Source organism: Oncorhynchus keta, chromosome 34, assembly GCF_023373465.1.
Source record: "Oncorhynchus keta strain PuntledgeMale-10-30-2019 chromosome 34, Oket_V2, whole genome shotgun sequence".
NCBI lineage: Eukaryota > Metazoa > Chordata > Actinopteri > Salmoniformes > Salmonidae > Oncorhynchus > Oncorhynchus keta.
Window position 1 is genome coordinate 52,997,286 of NC_068454.1, and position 17,039 is coordinate 53,014,324.

The following is a 17,039-nucleotide window of genomic DNA, read 5'->3' on the forward strand; positions in this document are numbered from 1 at the left end:
GTCTGGCAGACATATCAGTGTGGATGACGGATCACCACCTCAAGCTGAACCTCGGCAAGACGGAGCTGCTCTTCCTCCCGGGAAGGACTGCCCGTTCCATGATCTCGCCATCACGGTTGACAACTCCATTGTGTCCTCCTCCCAGAGCGCTAAGAACCTTGGCGTGATCCTGGACAACACCCTGTCGTTCTCAATTAACATCAAGGCGGTGGCCCGTTCCTGTAGGTTCATGCTCTACAACATCCGCAGAGTACGACCCTGCCTCACACAGGAAGCGGCGCAGGTCCTAATCCAGGCACTTGTCATCTCCCGTCTGGATTACTGCAACTCGCTGTTGGCTGGGCTCCCTGCCTGTGCCATTAAACCCCTACAACTAATCCAGAACGCCGCAGCCCGTCTGGTGTTCAACCTTCCCAAGTTCTCTCACGTCACCCCGCTCCTCCGCCCTCTCCACTGGCTTCCAGTTGAAGCTCGCATCCGCTACAAGACCATGGTGCTTGCCTACGGAGCTGTGAGGGGAACGGCACCTCAGTACCTCCAGGCTCTGATCAGGCCCTACACCCAAACAAGGGCACTGCGTTCATCCACCTCTGGCCTGCTCGCCTCCCTACCACTGAGGAAGTACAGTTCCCGCTCAGCCCAGTCAAAACTGTTCGCTGCTCTGGCTCCCCAATGGTGGAACACACTCCCTCACGACGCCAGGACAGCGGAGTCAATCATCACCTTCCGGAGACACCTGAAACCCCACCTCTTTAAGGAATACCTAGGATAGGATAAAGTAATCCTTCTCACCCCCCTTAAAAGATTTAGATGCACTATTGTAAAGTGGCTGTTCCACTGGATGTCATAAGGTGAATGCACCAATTTGTAAGTCGCTCTGGATAAGAGCGTCTGCTAAATGACTTAAATGTAAATGTAAATGTAATAACTGAAATGTTTGTCTATGGAGATTGCATGGCGGTGTGCTCAATTTTATACACCTGTCAGCAATAGGTGTGTATGAAATAGCTGAATCGATCAATTTTAAGGGGTGTTTACGTACACTACATATACAAAAGTACCTCCCTCAAATACCTCATACCTCTGATCTGGTACTGCTACTCCCTGTACATAGCACCATTCTTGTGTATTTTATTTTATTCGTCGTGTTACTATTTTATTTTGTATTATTTTTAAACTCCGTGTCATTGGTAAGGACATTTCACGGTTTTACTCTGCATTTCACAGTTTTACTCTAATTCACACCTGAGCCAATATCTGCAGAGTCTACAGTGAATGTGGTGGCCACGAACCTTGTGAATATAGCCTTTTTTGGCAGGGCAACACACTTCTCTATAACCCCGGCCTTTGTGTATGGATGACCGACTCTTAGCAGTATATCCATGGGGAAAGAGTTAGTCATGCTACTTTGGGACGGCTGAGTGGACACATCGAACATGTGACATCAAAAACCCACTCTCCTCTCACCCTGTGCATCACTGCCAACAGTCTTTCTCCGAGTTATACGTTTTGTTACACACATTTTCTGTTAGCTTTGAAGATTGTATTTTCCCTCTTAGTATGACAGGGTCATGGGAGCAAACAATGGCGATGCCCAAAACCTCCAAGAAACCTCTCAAAGTACTGTACACCCACACAAACACAATGGCAGCAGATATGAAGTAAACAGTCATTTAAAGCATTTTATTTGATCATCGTGTCTATTTTGGCTCGTAGCTATCACATTCATAAAGATATTTTCTCTTTTACATTATTAACCCACAATCACCATTGTCTTGATGATATTGCACTTCTGTAGTCTCCTTCACACCCTTCCTGGACCCTGGTCTCCTGTCACTTCTCCTTTCTGCCCCGCGTCCCTCGCCCTCAGTCTCTACGCCACGTCACAGTTTGCATGACTGGATGGTCATGGCGTCCTTGGGCCAGTGGTAAGAGTCCACAGCAAACTCGTCATAGTCGGTGCTGTAGATGAGGGAGCGCACAAAAGCCTCCTTATCCTCAGGCTCCGGGTACAGCGTCGCCATCTTGTGCTCGTAGGCAAACTCCACGATCTATAAGACACACAAACGCGATAGTTCATAGGTGTACACGGTATAGACGGAGTAGTATACAACACGTTAAGAAAACCTGCTCTCTCCATGACATCGACTGGCCAGGTGAATCCAGGTGAAGGCTATGATCCCTTATTGACGTCACTTGTCAAATCCACTTCAATCAATCCGTGTAGATGAAGGGGATGAGACAGGTTAAAGAAGGATTTTTAAGACAACTGAGACATGGGTTGTGTATGTGTGCCATTCAGAGGGTGAATGGGCAAGACAACTCAATATTAGGAAGGTGTTCCTAATGTTTGGTCTACTCAAGTGTAAGTGTGAAGACCTATTGAGGGTGTGGAAGCATGAAGAACTAAGGGCTTGTTTGTGTGTGTGTGCAGATGTGTGTGTCTGAGTGTGCTCTCACTTTTACGGCCAGCTTGCGAGAGACATCTCTGATGGTGTTCAGGGGAGGGTACAGTCTTCCCTCCGACAGATCCTTCTCCGTCACCAGGTCGGCAATGGTCTGTCAGAGAGCAACCAAATGGATGAGTTATCCACACACAGTCAAACAGATATTCGGCATACCTCAACACATCCACACATTTTACTGTAAAGAGTATTGAGACATTGGAATGCATTTTAAATAAAATTACATTTGATTAGATGTTCTACATGATATACTGGCGAGTTGGGCAGGAGGGTATAACAGGTGGCAATCAGTGTAGATAATGTGGCTAAGACTTGACATTCATCCCACCCTCTCCCTCCTTCTGTTGCGCAACTGTCCTCCATCCTCAGTCTACCTCATTGGCAGGCTAAGTGTGGCTCTTATATGCCTGAGGCACATGATGACAGTATCAAATAAAATATGAAATTGTCATTCAGTACTGCATCCCCACTTATGCATCCCTGTGACGTTTTAATCGTCTCCCATGTCTGCAGAGCCAGGCAACAGAGAGAAAAGCGAGCTGATTGGCATTCGCATAAAGAACAGCCTATGAGAGGTTATCAGTTTTGCCATTTTTATTAACTGGGCTTACAGGGATATTATTATATTTTCCGTGCCACTGAGTTGGGGACAGACATGAGGACGTGTTTAAGGGAATTCCTTAATGATCTGTAAGCACAGACTGGGTTTTACTGTAGTGTTTTTGCAGACTTTAGGACTGGGCAAGGGGTTAGGACTGGGCAAGGGGTTAGGACTGGGCAAGGGGTTAGGACTGGGTAAGGGGTAGGACTGGGTAAGAGGGTAGGACTGGGTAAGGGGGTAGGACTGGGTAAGGGGTAGGACTGGGTAAGAGGGTAGGACTGGGTAAGAGGGTAGGACTGGGTAAGAGGGTAGGACTGGGTAAGAGGGTAGGACTGGGTAAGACTGGGTAAGAGGGTAGGACTGGGTAAGGGGGTAGGACTGGGTAAGGAGGTAGGACTGGGTAAGGAGGTAGGACTGGGGTTTGAACGGATAGTTCTGAGATTCTGCTCTTTTCTATATCATTGATGTATATACTGTACCTGCCATGTAGGTTTCTCACTCCTGGGTGGCACAAATTGTGATATGGGGGAGGGCAGTGGGCAAGGTATATGCACATTCGATACTGTAGAATTAACTATAGTTAAGAAGTGTAGTGTTTCTGCGGGCTGTGTTTTTGCAGACATTTCTGTAGCATTTACTACAGTGCTTGTTTTGCGGATAATACTGTAGTGTTTACTCTGGTATTCTACAGTATACTACAGTTTACTATAGAATTCTAAAGTGAGTACTGTAGTATTCTATAGTAAACTGTAGAAGTTTTCATGTAGGGTATCCAGAAAGGAGTGAAGATGAAGAGGGAAGAAGGAGGGTAGAGATATGTAAAACAAAAATAGAGAAAGAGATACAGAGGCAGAAAGAGAGAGATATTGAATTGGAGAAAAGAAAGAGAGAAGGAGAAGAAAAGAGATACAAAAGGAGAGAGATAGAGAGGGAGTTGAATAGGAAGTGATAGAGAGAAAGGAAGAAGAGTGTTGTAAAAGAGACAAAAGGCCAGATATAGGGAGGAATTTGCAGAGAGAGAGTCAGTTGAAGAAGAGCGAAGAAGAGAGAGTTGGAGGGTGTTTGTATGTGGGTGTGTATTAAGAGGATATTTTAATGAATGTCTGTCACCAAGCTATTTGAAAATAAATTAACTGATAATTGGATGGATACATTTGCAACAGCCCCAAAACATCACTGCTCTAGAGGATATCTGCATGGGGGAATGGGCCAAAATACCAGCAACAGTGTGTGAAAACCTTTTGTTATTGACCAAATACTTATTTTCCACCATATTTTGCAAATAAATTCATTAAAAATCTTAAAATGTGATTTTCTGGATTTATTTTCTCATTTTGTATGTCATAGTTGAAGTGTACCTATGATAAATTACAGGCCTCTCATCTTTTTATGTGAGAGAACTTGCACAATTGGTGGCTGACTAAATGTATGTATGTATGCATGTATGTATGTATGTATGTATGTATGTATGTATGTATGCATGTATGCATGTATGCATGTATGCATGTATGCATGTATGTATGTATGCATGTATGTATGTATGTATGCATGTATGCATGTATGTATGTTACCTCTGCGGTGATGAGGAAGATCTCATCGGTGACGTGTCGGATTGCACAGGCGGTGACGCCCAGGCCAACTCCAGGGAACACGTATGCATTGTTGCCCTGGCCAGGGAAGAACGTCCGCCCATCAGGGAGGGTCACGGGGTCAAATGGACTGCCACTGGCAAAGATGCCACGCCCCTGGACCAAACACAAGTGTCAAGGGTGTCAACACGGGGAAAATATTATACTGTGCATATACTGTACCCCTCACTTCTCTAAATAAACTTTCCCCCAGGGTCATTGTAGTAAGTTGTTAAGGGATTTATTATCAATAATGACTGATTATGTATACATTTCAATGACTGAATAATCAGAATACTATGTTACTGTATATGTATGAATTTTCTTTTAATCCTAATACTGAATATAATGTGTGGAATTATAATCAAGAATTAGAACAATGACTGTCTGTTCCTTAGTAGAAATGAATGATCTTATCGTCTGACTGGCTAGAATGCTTATCTACACAGGGATCTACACCGTGGCTCGGTCATAAATGATCTAAATTGGTGAGAGGCTATGTGGGAAGGCTTGAGAACTATACTCCCATTGTACTGAAGTGGAGAAGAGATGGGACAGTTCGAAAACTAATGACGTCATTTTCAGTTTATAACCTGTGGTAAATTGAATCTTGTTCAGTACTCTCGAGAATAAACGCTACTGATTGATTTTGAGACTGGTCTCTGTCCATTTTATGCAAATAAGGGTCTTAGAAATTCTTAGGAGTGGGCAGAGTGTTTAATTGAATTGGTTAAATAAAAGATAAAGGAATTTAATTCCTGTAACATAAGTACAATATGTGCTCTTTATCAATTTATGGAGTGGCTGAATGGCCGAATTCTCTGGACGCCTCTTCCCGACCTTCTGTACCATCTGTGGGATTACAGGCTACTCTGGTGAAAACACAGGACGTCCGGCTGCCCAGAGGTTGAACACTGGCAAGTTTCAATCATGCTGTCAATCAAATTGCGTGGTGTTGATCAATGAAAAGCGAAATAACAGTTTTGGGGTTAAAATGCAGACTGTTTTAGACTGTGTCCTGCTTATGTCCATCTACTGGATGTCATAAGGTGAATGCACCAATTTGTAAGTCACTCTGGATAAGAGCGTCTGCTAAATGACTTAAATGTAAATGTAATGTAATGTTTATTCTACTGCAATATCGTTACAACAGACAGAGGGTTGTAGCCTACATCCTAAATGAACCTAGAAAAGATCTATATTTTTTAACGTTAGTTTAAATCGCCGCTGGGTTTTTCATTTCAGCCGTTCAGAAATATGAGCAAGTAAACCAAGTAACACTTGGGCAGAATGTGACTCCTTTGTTTAGCTCTGGGGAGGAGGCGCCCAGGTGGGCGGGACAGGAACTCATTGGTTTGATTCGGTCACGCAGTCTCAGCCACCAAATTAACCAGTAAACACAATACATTCACTTATATTAACTTCTGTACACATACTGTTCAAGCACAGTGCTGTTTGAGTGTTGAAGTACACAGACATTTGAAGACATTTGCAACAGCACACTTCAGACCCCCTCCAGTACCTCTGTGATGGCGTAGCACTGCTCGGCAGTGCACTCTGCCTTGCTGGTGGGGTTGCTAAGGGCGAAGATGATTGGCCTCTCGTTAAACGAGGCCATGTCCCGAATGATTTCCTCCGTGAAAGCTCCAGAGATGGCCGCCACACCTAGAGAGCAGGATCGTATTCATTAGGCACCAAACGGAAGAAAACGGACTGAAACAGGGAGGGACTACCTGAACTTAAACCCAATACGAAATGCTCACTTTCATTTGCCGTTGCAAAATGTTTTGCTGTGGTGTAGCCTAATGAACAAGACCCACGAGAGAACACATTAACCATGCAGACTACAAACTCTAACCCAGGAGTTGTAAACCAGCTCTATCCACCTGGAGAGATATTAGGTCATTCGAATTTCAATTAAATCTCAGTGATTTACTGGATTGTATAGAATTATAATCTACATAAATAAAGGTTATATGAAAATCCAATTGACCCCCCCATCCCCCAGTGAGCTGATTGGTGTATTACCTATGATGGCTGTGGGTTTGAGTTCATGCACCACATCTACCAGGTTCCTCATCTGCTCGTGCTCGTGGGCAAACCTCTCCTTCTCATGGGTCAGGTGGTCTCTGCCCTGAGAGTGGAAGAGAGATAGTTGGAAGACATATTGTGATGAAGCTTGTTTCTACACATGCCAACTGGCAGCTGCCGTGCTCTCTTTGAGGATCTCTGAAATGAATACATGGAGGCATTCAAACACAGGCAAAAAAACACAAAGACTATCTCCAAGAGCCAAAGATTCTGAACTGCTCAACCCTAACCCACTTAAGGGAAATAATCTTGATGGGGTTTCAGTGGAGTCAAGTGCTATGTGTTCTGGTCACTAGAGGGCAGTGTTGACTCAATGCTGGTCTACAGAGTTGGTGACAAATCTATTCATACATCATGAATATATGCATGTCTATAGGTCCGGACAGTGGGGACTCCAGACAGAGCTGTGTCTACTCTACAGGGGCTGAGTGACCCTGGCCGAGTGGCAGAACGGAGGTACTTGTATCACCTTGACGATGAGGCCCTTGGAGTCAACCATCCAGATCTTCCTCAGAGCCTCGTCTTTTGGGAGTCCCTCCTTCCCCATCGCCATCGTGATGAGGTCAGCTATCCCCATCGCAGCCTGTGGACAAGAGGGAGAGAGAAGGCAGATGTTATAGGAATGCCTCTGTGCCCCACCATTCACTTCCCTGATCAAACAAGGAATAAGTCCCTAGCTTTCACCGCTAAACCTGCAGACAATTTCCCCAGTCATTATTCAGACTTAATATAATCTCGACTCTCGTTATATTAATGCACACCTTTTATTTGGGGATTTAATTCAATGCAGGTCAGTGAAACACTTGAAAGGCTCAACAAGTCATTTTCCCTTTCCTGTAAATGCCCTCAAATTCTACACATCACCATCTACTTCCCTTTCAATACAAAGTGGTCATGCATCAACATGGAAAACACATGAAACTTGGCATTTTAAAGAAGATGGTGGTACTATAGTTCACAGTCAGGCCAAGAGCCCCAGAGACTAAAAGACATTCTAAATGTCTCCCCATTACAAATTATGTTGAGCTAATCACAATTTTATGGCCATGTTCTCCTGTTTATTAGAGACAGGTTTTGTTGATCCACAGCCTAGAGGTCTACTAGACCTCAATAAAAAGCTCAGTGATTGGGAATGGGAATTTGAAGCATTGGTTTGCACTTATTTCTGATTCTGTCATTAGGGGCAATCAGTCTGCCGTGTTTCTGAGCAGAAAAGAAACCAGGAGTGAATTTGCACATTGACAAGAGCTCTGCACCCACCTCCCCTGCACCCTGGAATACAATGGTATGGTCTGACATCTTGCTCTTGGTGACACGAAGGGCAGCGAGTAGGCCGGCCACCGCCACTGCAGCGGTACCTGGGGGGGGGACACATATATGATTTAGCCCTGCAAGTATGAGATTTCCTCAAGTGAGTTACTATCGCAGAGAGAGAGTGAGAGAGTATAAAAGACAGAAAACAGACAAAATAAAAGATGAGACATATTACAGAGCCACACCGTAACACAATCTCCTCAGTACATCATAGGGCTTGTACAGCAAAAGTGCATTTGCTCTTTACGTTGTCTGCAGTAATAGCAAGCAGATTTACAGAGACAGAGAATTAGAGAGAAAATATGGTTTAGATTAGCCTGCAGAAATAACAACGGCTACCAGGGCTAATTTCTGGGGAATGTAGTTTTATTTAACAGACAAACTAATGGCTCTTCAGACACGGTGTGACTGATACTGTGGTCTCATTAACAGAGCGGATGCAAAAAGTTGGTCTGTGTCCCAAATGGCACCTTATTCCCTGTATAGTGCGCACAGGGCCCATAAAGCTCTGGTCAAAAGTAGTCCACTACAGAGGGAATAGCGGTGCCATTTGCGACACAGCCCGAGTCTGGAGTCTCTGGACTTACTGTTACATTACTGTTGTTTTCCACAGGACTCTATCAAGGGGTCAGAGAGGAGCGAGGATCAGAGAGAGAGAGCGAGAGAGCGAGAGAGAGGGGTCAGAGAGAGGGGGGATCAGAGAGGGGGATCGATCAGAGCGAGAGAGATCAGAGAGAGAGGATCAGAGAGAGAGTGATCAGAGAGAGAGAGAGCAGAGAGAGAGGGATCAGAGAGAGAGGGATCAGAGAGAGAGAGAGGGATCAGAGAGAGAGAGAGCGAGAGAGAGATCAGAGCGTCAGAGGGATCAGAGAGAGAGAGAGAGAAGAGCGATCAGAGAGAGGGATCAGAGAGAGAGAGAGAGCGATCAGAGAGAGATCAGAGAGAGAGGGGATCAGAGAGAGAGCGATCAGAGAGAGAGAGAGAGAGGAGAGAGAGCGATCAGAGAGAGAGAGAGGTCAGAGAGAGCGATCAGAGAGAGCGATCAGAGAGAGGGATCAGAGAGAGAGCGATCAGAGAGAGAGAGAGCGATCAGAGAGAGAGAGAGAGAGAGAGAGAGAGAGAGAGAGAGCGATCAGAGAGAGAGAGCGATCAGAGAGATCAGAGAGAGAGAGCGATCAGAGAGAGAGAGAGAGAGAGAGCGATCAGAGAGAGAGAGAGAGAGAGAGAGAGCGATCAGAGAGAGAGAGAGAGGATCAGAGAGAGAGGTCAGAGAGAGAGGTCAGAGAGAGGGGTCAGAGAGAGAGAGCAGATCAGAGAGAGAGCGATCAGAGAGAGAGTGATCAGAGAGAGTGAGAGAGAGAGCAGATCAGAGAGAGAGTGATCAGAGAGAGAGTGATCAGAGAGAGAGTGATCAGAGAGAGTGATCGATCAGAGAGAGAGCAGAGAGAGAGGATCAGATAGAGAGAGGCGATCAGAGAGAGAGAGAGAGAAGGGTCGATCAGAGAGAGAGAGCGAGAGAGAGAGAGAGAGCGATCAGAGAGAGAGAGCGATCAGAGAGAGAGAGCGATCAGAGAGAGAGAGCGATCAGAGAGAGAGAGCGATCAGAGAGAGAGAGAGCGATCAGAGAGAGAGAGCGATCAGAGAGAGAGAGCGATCAGAGAGAGAGAGCGATCAGAGAGAGAGAGCGATCAGAGAGAGAGAGCGATCAGAGAGAGAGAGCGATCAGAGAGAGAGAGCGATCAGAGAGAGAGAGCGATCAGAGAGAGAAGCGATCAGAGAGAGAGAGAGCGATCAGAGAGAGAGAGAGAGAGAGCGTCAGAGAGAGAGAGCGTCAGAGAGCGATCAGAGAAGAGAGCGATCAGAGAGAGAGAGGGGTCAGAGAGAGGGGTCAGAGAGAGAGGTCAGAGAGAGAGAGCGGTCAGAGGGAGCGGTCAGAGGAAGAGCGAGAGAGAGAGCGATCAGAGAGAGATGGGTCAGAGAGGGGGGTCAGAGAGAGAGGGGGTCAGAGGGGTCAGAGAGGGGGTCAGAGAGAGGATCAGGGGAGAGAGAGTGATCAGAGAGAGAGGGGATCAGAGAGAGAGTCAGAGAGAGAGGGATCAGAGAGAGTGATCAGAGAGAGGGATCAGAGGGCTGATCAGAGAGAGTGATCAGTTCAGAGAGAGAGGGATCAGAGAGAGAGGTCAGAGGGAGCGGTCAGAGGGAGCGATTAGCGAGATTGGTCAGAGAGAGGGGTCAGAGAGAGAGGGGGTCAGAGAGAGAGGGGTCAGAGAGAGAGGGGGTCAGAGAGAGAGGGGGTCAGAGAGAGAGGGGGTCAGAGAGAGGGGGGTCAGAGAGAGGGATCAGGGGCTCGGTGTGTTTGTTTGAGATTTTAATTAGTGCTCCATGAAGAAGCTATCTGATTTAAACTGATTGATTGGATGAATGGGCGGATGGATGTGCGTGTGTGCGCTTGCGTGCGTTGGAGAAGAAAGCAAAAGGGATATAGGAAGGGAGGAAGAGAAAGTGGAAATAGAAAAAAAAGGAGGATGATTGATAGAGAGGGAGTTTGAGTGCATGTGGTATGTGTGTGTGCGTGTGCGTGTGCGTCGTGCGTGGGTGGGTTCTTGTGAGCACGTTATCGAGCCTCTGCAATTGACATTGGAATTTTGCAATTGAAGTATACGTGTACCTTGGATGTCATCGTTGAACGTGCAGTACTGGTCGCGGTACTTGCTCAGCAGACGGAAGGCATTGGTATTGGCAAAGTCCTCAAACTGGATAAGACAATCCATTCCATACCTGTGAATAAGACAGCCAAGTCAGATAAGACCACATTCACATCCCTACCCCTTTTCTAGTCATTCACCACAGGGCCAAGAGAGTTCAAACAAAAGGAGAGAGCTGAAAATCAGATGAATCACTTCCAGGACTGTGATAATGCTGTGCATCTACAATACAGAGGAATGTCACACACACACACACACACACACACACACACACACACACACACACACACACACACACACACACACACACACACACACACACACACACACACACACACACACACACACACACACACACACACACACACACACACACACACACACACACCTCTGTGTAGCATGCTCTATATTGCCTATGCCTGTACCAAGTCCCTCTTCTACACCATAAGAATAAGGACCTTCAGAGTTGTGTCCTGGAGAGGGCACTCCTTCACTGTTGAAGAGTTACATTTGAAACGTGTGGAGTGGGATGCTGTATGAGCTTGGTGTGTTTATGCATACGACTAATTATGCATGTAAATACGCATGTTTCAATGTGCAGGCTATAGCATCCAGCGATCCACCTTGTCAATGACTTAGGCCACAAGAATGCAGCAAGAAACTTGGTGTTCAGGACTGATTCCATGACAGGCTATTTGCCTCTGCTTGGTGACCGATCCTCAAACAGCTGTCCTTCAGGTGACTAGACAGGTTAAATGTCTGTCAAGAAGGGAGATCGACTAGCTATCACAAAAGGAACGGAAACACTATAAAACCCTGAGTAATGGCAAGAATGGCAGGACCTCTGAGTAAATCATCACCAATCTACTTTACAAGCTAATCCACAGTCCACCTGACACCCTGTTCACCAACATATAGGCCTCTTCATCCACTAATAGCAAAACCCGACAACAAACACGATACACAGACAATAAGTGCGTCATGAGTTGCTAAAATAGCCTTAGCTAGTTCCCATGCTCTCTTCAGCAGTGCTGTAAATCTGTGAAATCAGAGTAACATAAGCTCTATTAGCCAAGCCCAGTGTCACACATATACAATAGGGGTGGAGGGAGGGAGAGGGTGGGACATGCGTTTCTAATGAAACCTCCAGGGCTCGCATTTAGGCAGCATGGCGCGGGAGGAAATTGGGGACAGGCCAAGCAAACAGAGGGCGACGCCAGCCCCGAGTATGGACCCGTCAACCACGGGGGCAAGGAGAGGGAGAGGTGATGAGACTTTCACCCCATTGCTCTTCATGGATCTTTCTCGCTCCAATATGACGCGGTCGTCTCTAACCCTCTCAGTCTTTCTGTCCCTCTCCATTATTTCTCTCTCTACCTCTCTCGTTCGCTCCTTCTCTCCATCTTTCTGGTAAAGCCCCACCTCGTCGCACCCGGCACATGGAAAATATTCGCCCCGGCACTTCTGCAGCTTATTGTACAAGTCACTAAAGCGGTTTCCCAGTTGGCCTTCTTGCTGCTGAAAAGCTTAGGCCTTCGGGGCAGGAGGAGGAGAGGGGGATGAGAATTGGAGAGGAAGGGTGAGAGGATGAGAGTTGGGCTTCAGCGATAATAAAACTTCAGCTTCAGATCAGAGAGGTGGGTTCCATCACTGTGTCGGTCTGTCTGACCCTGTATTCATCAGACTCAGCCATCTGTGATACGGCGCATTCTGTAATTGACGATTGGCGCAGGGAAGGACGGAACGAGCGCTCAAAACGAGCACAGCAGGACCGTGGAGAGAAAATGTGTTTTCTATCAGGCCGAGGGGAAAGCAAAGTGCTAAAGCAGTGGAGCTATGGCTACGTGGAGGACCATAAACTTTTCATTGTCTCAGGGCTGCGGGAGAGGCGAGGATGCTGTCGCAACTGCAGCACCACTACCGCCCCCTACCGTGCTTTATTGTATTCGCTGCGAGGTCACCTCAGTTCATCCAGAAAAACAGGCGCCCTCGCACTTCTTCAAAGAGGTGGTTTTTGGAGGCAGAGGGCTGTGGCTCTGTAGCTCTGAGACAGATGACAGTCAAGCAGCTCTCGTGTTGCGTGTGACACAATCATATAGTAAGGAGCGGAGAGCTTCGAGTGGAAGCTCAGACGGATTCTATCCTGCTGATAGACAGTACACGATCTACACAGCTCTGTATAGGACTTCTAATGAGGACTGAATGGCCACAATCAATCAAAAGCAAAATTAAAATGTTTGTGATGGAGGGAGAGACTGAAAACAGTGACTGTTTGGATCAGTCTTGGCTAGGGTCAAGCCCCTGGTCCTCAGGCCATACCAATAGAGAGAGGGGGAGAAAAGGGAGAGGGAGTGACAGCTAGAGGGGAGTTAGGCGTGAGGGCTAGAGGGAGGTACCTCCGACCAGAACAAAACCCCCTGGTATGCATTAACGATTTCCATTCTTCCCAAAAGCCTGTTGTCTTTCTCTGATTTTGAGAGAGAGAGAGTGTGAGTGAGTGAGTGAGTGAGTGAGTGAGTGAGTGAGTGAGAGAGAGTGAGAGAGAGAGAGTGAGAAGACCTGTTGAGAGGAGGCTCCTCTGCCCAGTGCTAAATCAACCCATAACTCAATGATAGCCATGAGATATTGGGGAAGATGGCTGTTATGGAAAAAAGGAACAATCCAAATCAAATCAAATTGTATTGGTCACATACACATGGTTAGCAGATGTTATTGTGAGTGTAGCGAATTGCTTGGGCTTCTAGTTCCGACAGTGCAGCAACGTCTAACATGTAATCTAACAATTTCACAACAACTGCCTAATACACACAAATCTAAGTAAAGGAATGGACTAAGAATATATACAGTGCCTTGCGAAAGTATTCGGCCCCCTTGAACTTTGCGACCTTTTGCCACATTTCAGGCTTCAAACAAAGATATAAAACTATTTTTTTGTGAAGAATCAACAACAAGTGGGACACAATCATGAAGTGGAACGACATTTATTGGATATTTCAAACTTTTTTAAACAAATCAAAAACTGAAAAATTGGGCGTGCAAAATTATTCAGCCCCTTTACTTTCAGTGCAGCAAACTCTCTCCATAAGTTCAGTGAGGATCTCTGAATGATCCAATGTTGACCTAAATGACTAATGATGATAAATACAATCCACCTGTGTGTAATCAAGTCTCCGTATAAATGCACCTGCACTGTGATAGTCTCAGAGGTCCATTAAAAGCGCAGAGAGCATCATGAAGAACAAGGAACACACCAGGCAGGTCCGAGATACTGTTGTGAAGAAGTTTAAAGCCGGATTTGGATACAAAAAGATTTCCTAAGCTTTAAACATCCCAAGGAGCACTGTGCAAGCGATAATATTGAAATGGAAGGAGTATCAGACCACTGCAAATCTACCAAGACCTGGCCGTCCCTCTAAACTTTCAGCTCATACAAGGAGAAGACTGATCAGAGATGCAGCCAAGAGGCCCATGATCACTCTGGATGAACTGCAGAGATCTACAGCTGAGGTGGGAGACTCTGTCTATAGGACAACAATCAGTCGTATATTGCACAAATCTGTAAAGCTGTAATCGCAGCAAAAGGTGGCGCTACAAAGTATTAACTTAAGGGGGCTGAATAATTTTGCACGCCCAATTTCAGTTTTTGATTTGTTAAAAAAGTTTGAAATATCCAATAAATGTCATGCCACTTCATGATTGTGTCCCACTTGTTGTTGATTCTTCACAAAAAATACAGTTTTATATCTTTATGTTTGAAGCCTGAAATGTGGCAAAAGGTCGCAAAGTTCAAGGGGGGGCGAATACTTTCGCAAGGCACTGTACATATAAATATGTGGATGAGCAATGACAGAGCGGCATTGACAAGATGCAATAGATGGTACAAAATAGAGTATCCATATCCATGTACTCGGACTGTGATTTGGCAGGGGGAATCATTTCTCTCTATACCGGTCCCTCCAGCTCCACTCCTCAGCTCGTCTGTCAACTAGACTGTCCAGTCAGACTCCTAGGAGACAGAATGGCTGCAGAGACAACTGGAAAACATTCCATCCATCACTGTAGATTAGAGGGACAATGTGGAAAAAGTCATCCTCCTTGCACCTGCTTATGGAAGTGTTCACAAGACAGTTCACCTAACCTGGTCCCAAATCTGTATGTGATGAATAGCCAACTCATGTGGTCGTACAACAACCATAAGAGTTGGCTTCAAAAGCACAAACAGATCATGGACCAGGCTTACCACATATCCCTGGCACAACACACACCTGTGAGCTAAGGGTGTGTGTGTGTGTGTGTGTGTGTGTGTGTGGCCCTGCTGAAGGGGCTCAGAATAGGTCTGGGTTGCTTACGCATTGGTTAAACTGTACCACATCAGGCCTTAACCAAAAAAAAGCAGTGTTCCGAGGAAAAGTTGAAGAAACACACCCAGTAACGTAATGCAGATAAACAAATACACGCACAAAAAGCATTGCTGGTTGTGTGCTACTGCACAAGGGAGAGGACACCATAGATCTCAACTCAACTAGGTTGGTCTAAGTCTAAAGGTAGGCCTAAACTTTACTACAAACTGCCAGTCTCTTGTACACTGCACACTACACAATGGGGATAACATTTTAGGTGAGAGAACATTCAGGGAGACAGGTAGCCCTATGTTCCAAGAGGTAGCCTAATTGGACAAAGAAAGTGCATTGTTAAGCAGCTTAGATAAGTATTTTGCCCACAAATGACAGATTGCCCACAAATGACAGATTGCCCACAAATGACAGAGAATACTAACATGTTTCTTAGCCAAATATTATATAAAATGTAGGCCTATATTTAAGTCATTTTTTATATATATATTTTTTTATGGGAAACTGTTCTAATATAATTGATTCAAGCTTACGTTGTGTAAATAACTCCAACGCATCTAGTGAACTGTCAAGCGTGATCAACTTTAGATGAAATGTGTAAGATAAAAGAACATTTGTTAAGTGGATGATCAAATTGTTTAAATCGGATTTGCATCTGTAGCTATCTTAAAGAATGTGAGGCACAAAAATGCAAGGGTTGAATTGAAATATTGATCAAAGGGTACAGTGGTATTTCTGTAGATTGGCTATAATCAATTCAAGTCTACTATTGTGTATAACTTCCTTGACTTAGTGACATCATCAAGGGTTGGCATGGTTATTATTGCTAAGCGATGCGATAAGACAGTGTGGCGTTACTAGCATAATACTGTGATATCACTAGTGTCGACATGGACGTAACCGAATCATATGAGATTACATTGAGGTCCTTATGAGAAGAGATCATGACAAGAATGTACCTAACCGAAGAACATATTGGCTAGACAGTGGGAGCAGGATAAAGTTACATGTGGAGAATGAAGGACAGATGTTGTTGCCACATCTGTGCTTGATATTGTATGTCTGACATTGTGTACCTCAATGGTGACGTGATAGTGACTAATGGATCTTTAGAGCTACAAAAGCCCAACGTCATGAGAAGCGATCGCATACAGTTTTTTTTTATTGCCTTGCTGCTATTTTTCACAAGTACGTGGTAACATTTCACAACTCTTAGTGCAAAACTCAAAAAGATCAAAAACTTTAAGCACATTTTCAATTGACTAAGTACAACACACACAATCTAATCAGTGTTTCATCTAGAAATACCTTTCATGTAAAGTAATTGCCTTTCACAATGCAATCTCAAAATACTTTTCATATGATTTCCTTATAATTTGTTTAAATACTTTTGTCCATCACTTAATCCAACTGTTCTTAATGTTTAATCACTTAACCATTTATTAAACTGGTTTGTCTATTATATATGGAATTTGACGGGGCCCATGTCCACCTCTTTGATGGGAAATAAAGCAGGCCATTGAGGAGAACTGTGACACCTTTGCCGATGTGGCATCCATCAGCCTACCAACAATCGCCTGGCTTTTGAAGAGGCACCAGGTATCTATGGAACACATTTACCTGGAGTCTTTTGAGAGCAACAATGACCTGGAAACAACTGCAGGCAGAGTATTTTTTTAAACATTTTATTTTAATTAACTAGGCAAGTCAGTTAAGAACAAATTCTTATTTACAATGACGGCCTAGGAACTGCCTTGTTCCGAGGCAGAACGACAGACCTTGTCAGCTCGGGGATTTGACCCAGCAACCTTTCGGTACTGGTGTGGATGAGAATTTATGGCCAAATGCTCAAGACAAGCTTGATACAAATTAATGAAATTAAT

General features: G+C 45.0%; 1 protein-coding gene across 1 annotated transcript in view; it reads right to left on the reverse strand.

Annotated features, from left to right (window-relative positions):
- Nucleotides 1–1,657: 1,657 nt before the first annotated feature.
- me1 (malic enzyme 1, NADP(+)-dependent, cytosolic) overlaps nt 1,658–17,039 on the reverse strand; it is a 126,632-nt gene continuing 111,250 nt past the window's right edge. Inside the window, exons 7-14 of the mRNA XM_035750564.2 lie at nt 10,768–10,877; nt 8,046–8,143; nt 7,255–7,368; nt 6,723–6,828; nt 6,217–6,359; nt 4,638–4,811; nt 2,461–2,559; nt 1,658–2,051 (exon numbers count right to left, since the gene is read on the reverse strand). Coding sequence (XP_035606457.2) covers nt 1,884–2,051; nt 2,461–2,559; nt 4,638–4,811; nt 6,217–6,359; nt 6,723–6,828; nt 7,255–7,368; nt 8,046–8,143; nt 10,768–10,877 — 1,012 coding nt within the window. The 3' untranslated portion in view covers nt 1,658–1,883. The remainder of the gene's footprint in view (nt 2,052–2,460; nt 2,560–4,637; nt 4,812–6,216; nt 6,360–6,722; nt 6,829–7,254; nt 7,369–8,045; nt 8,144–10,767; nt 10,878–17,039) is intronic.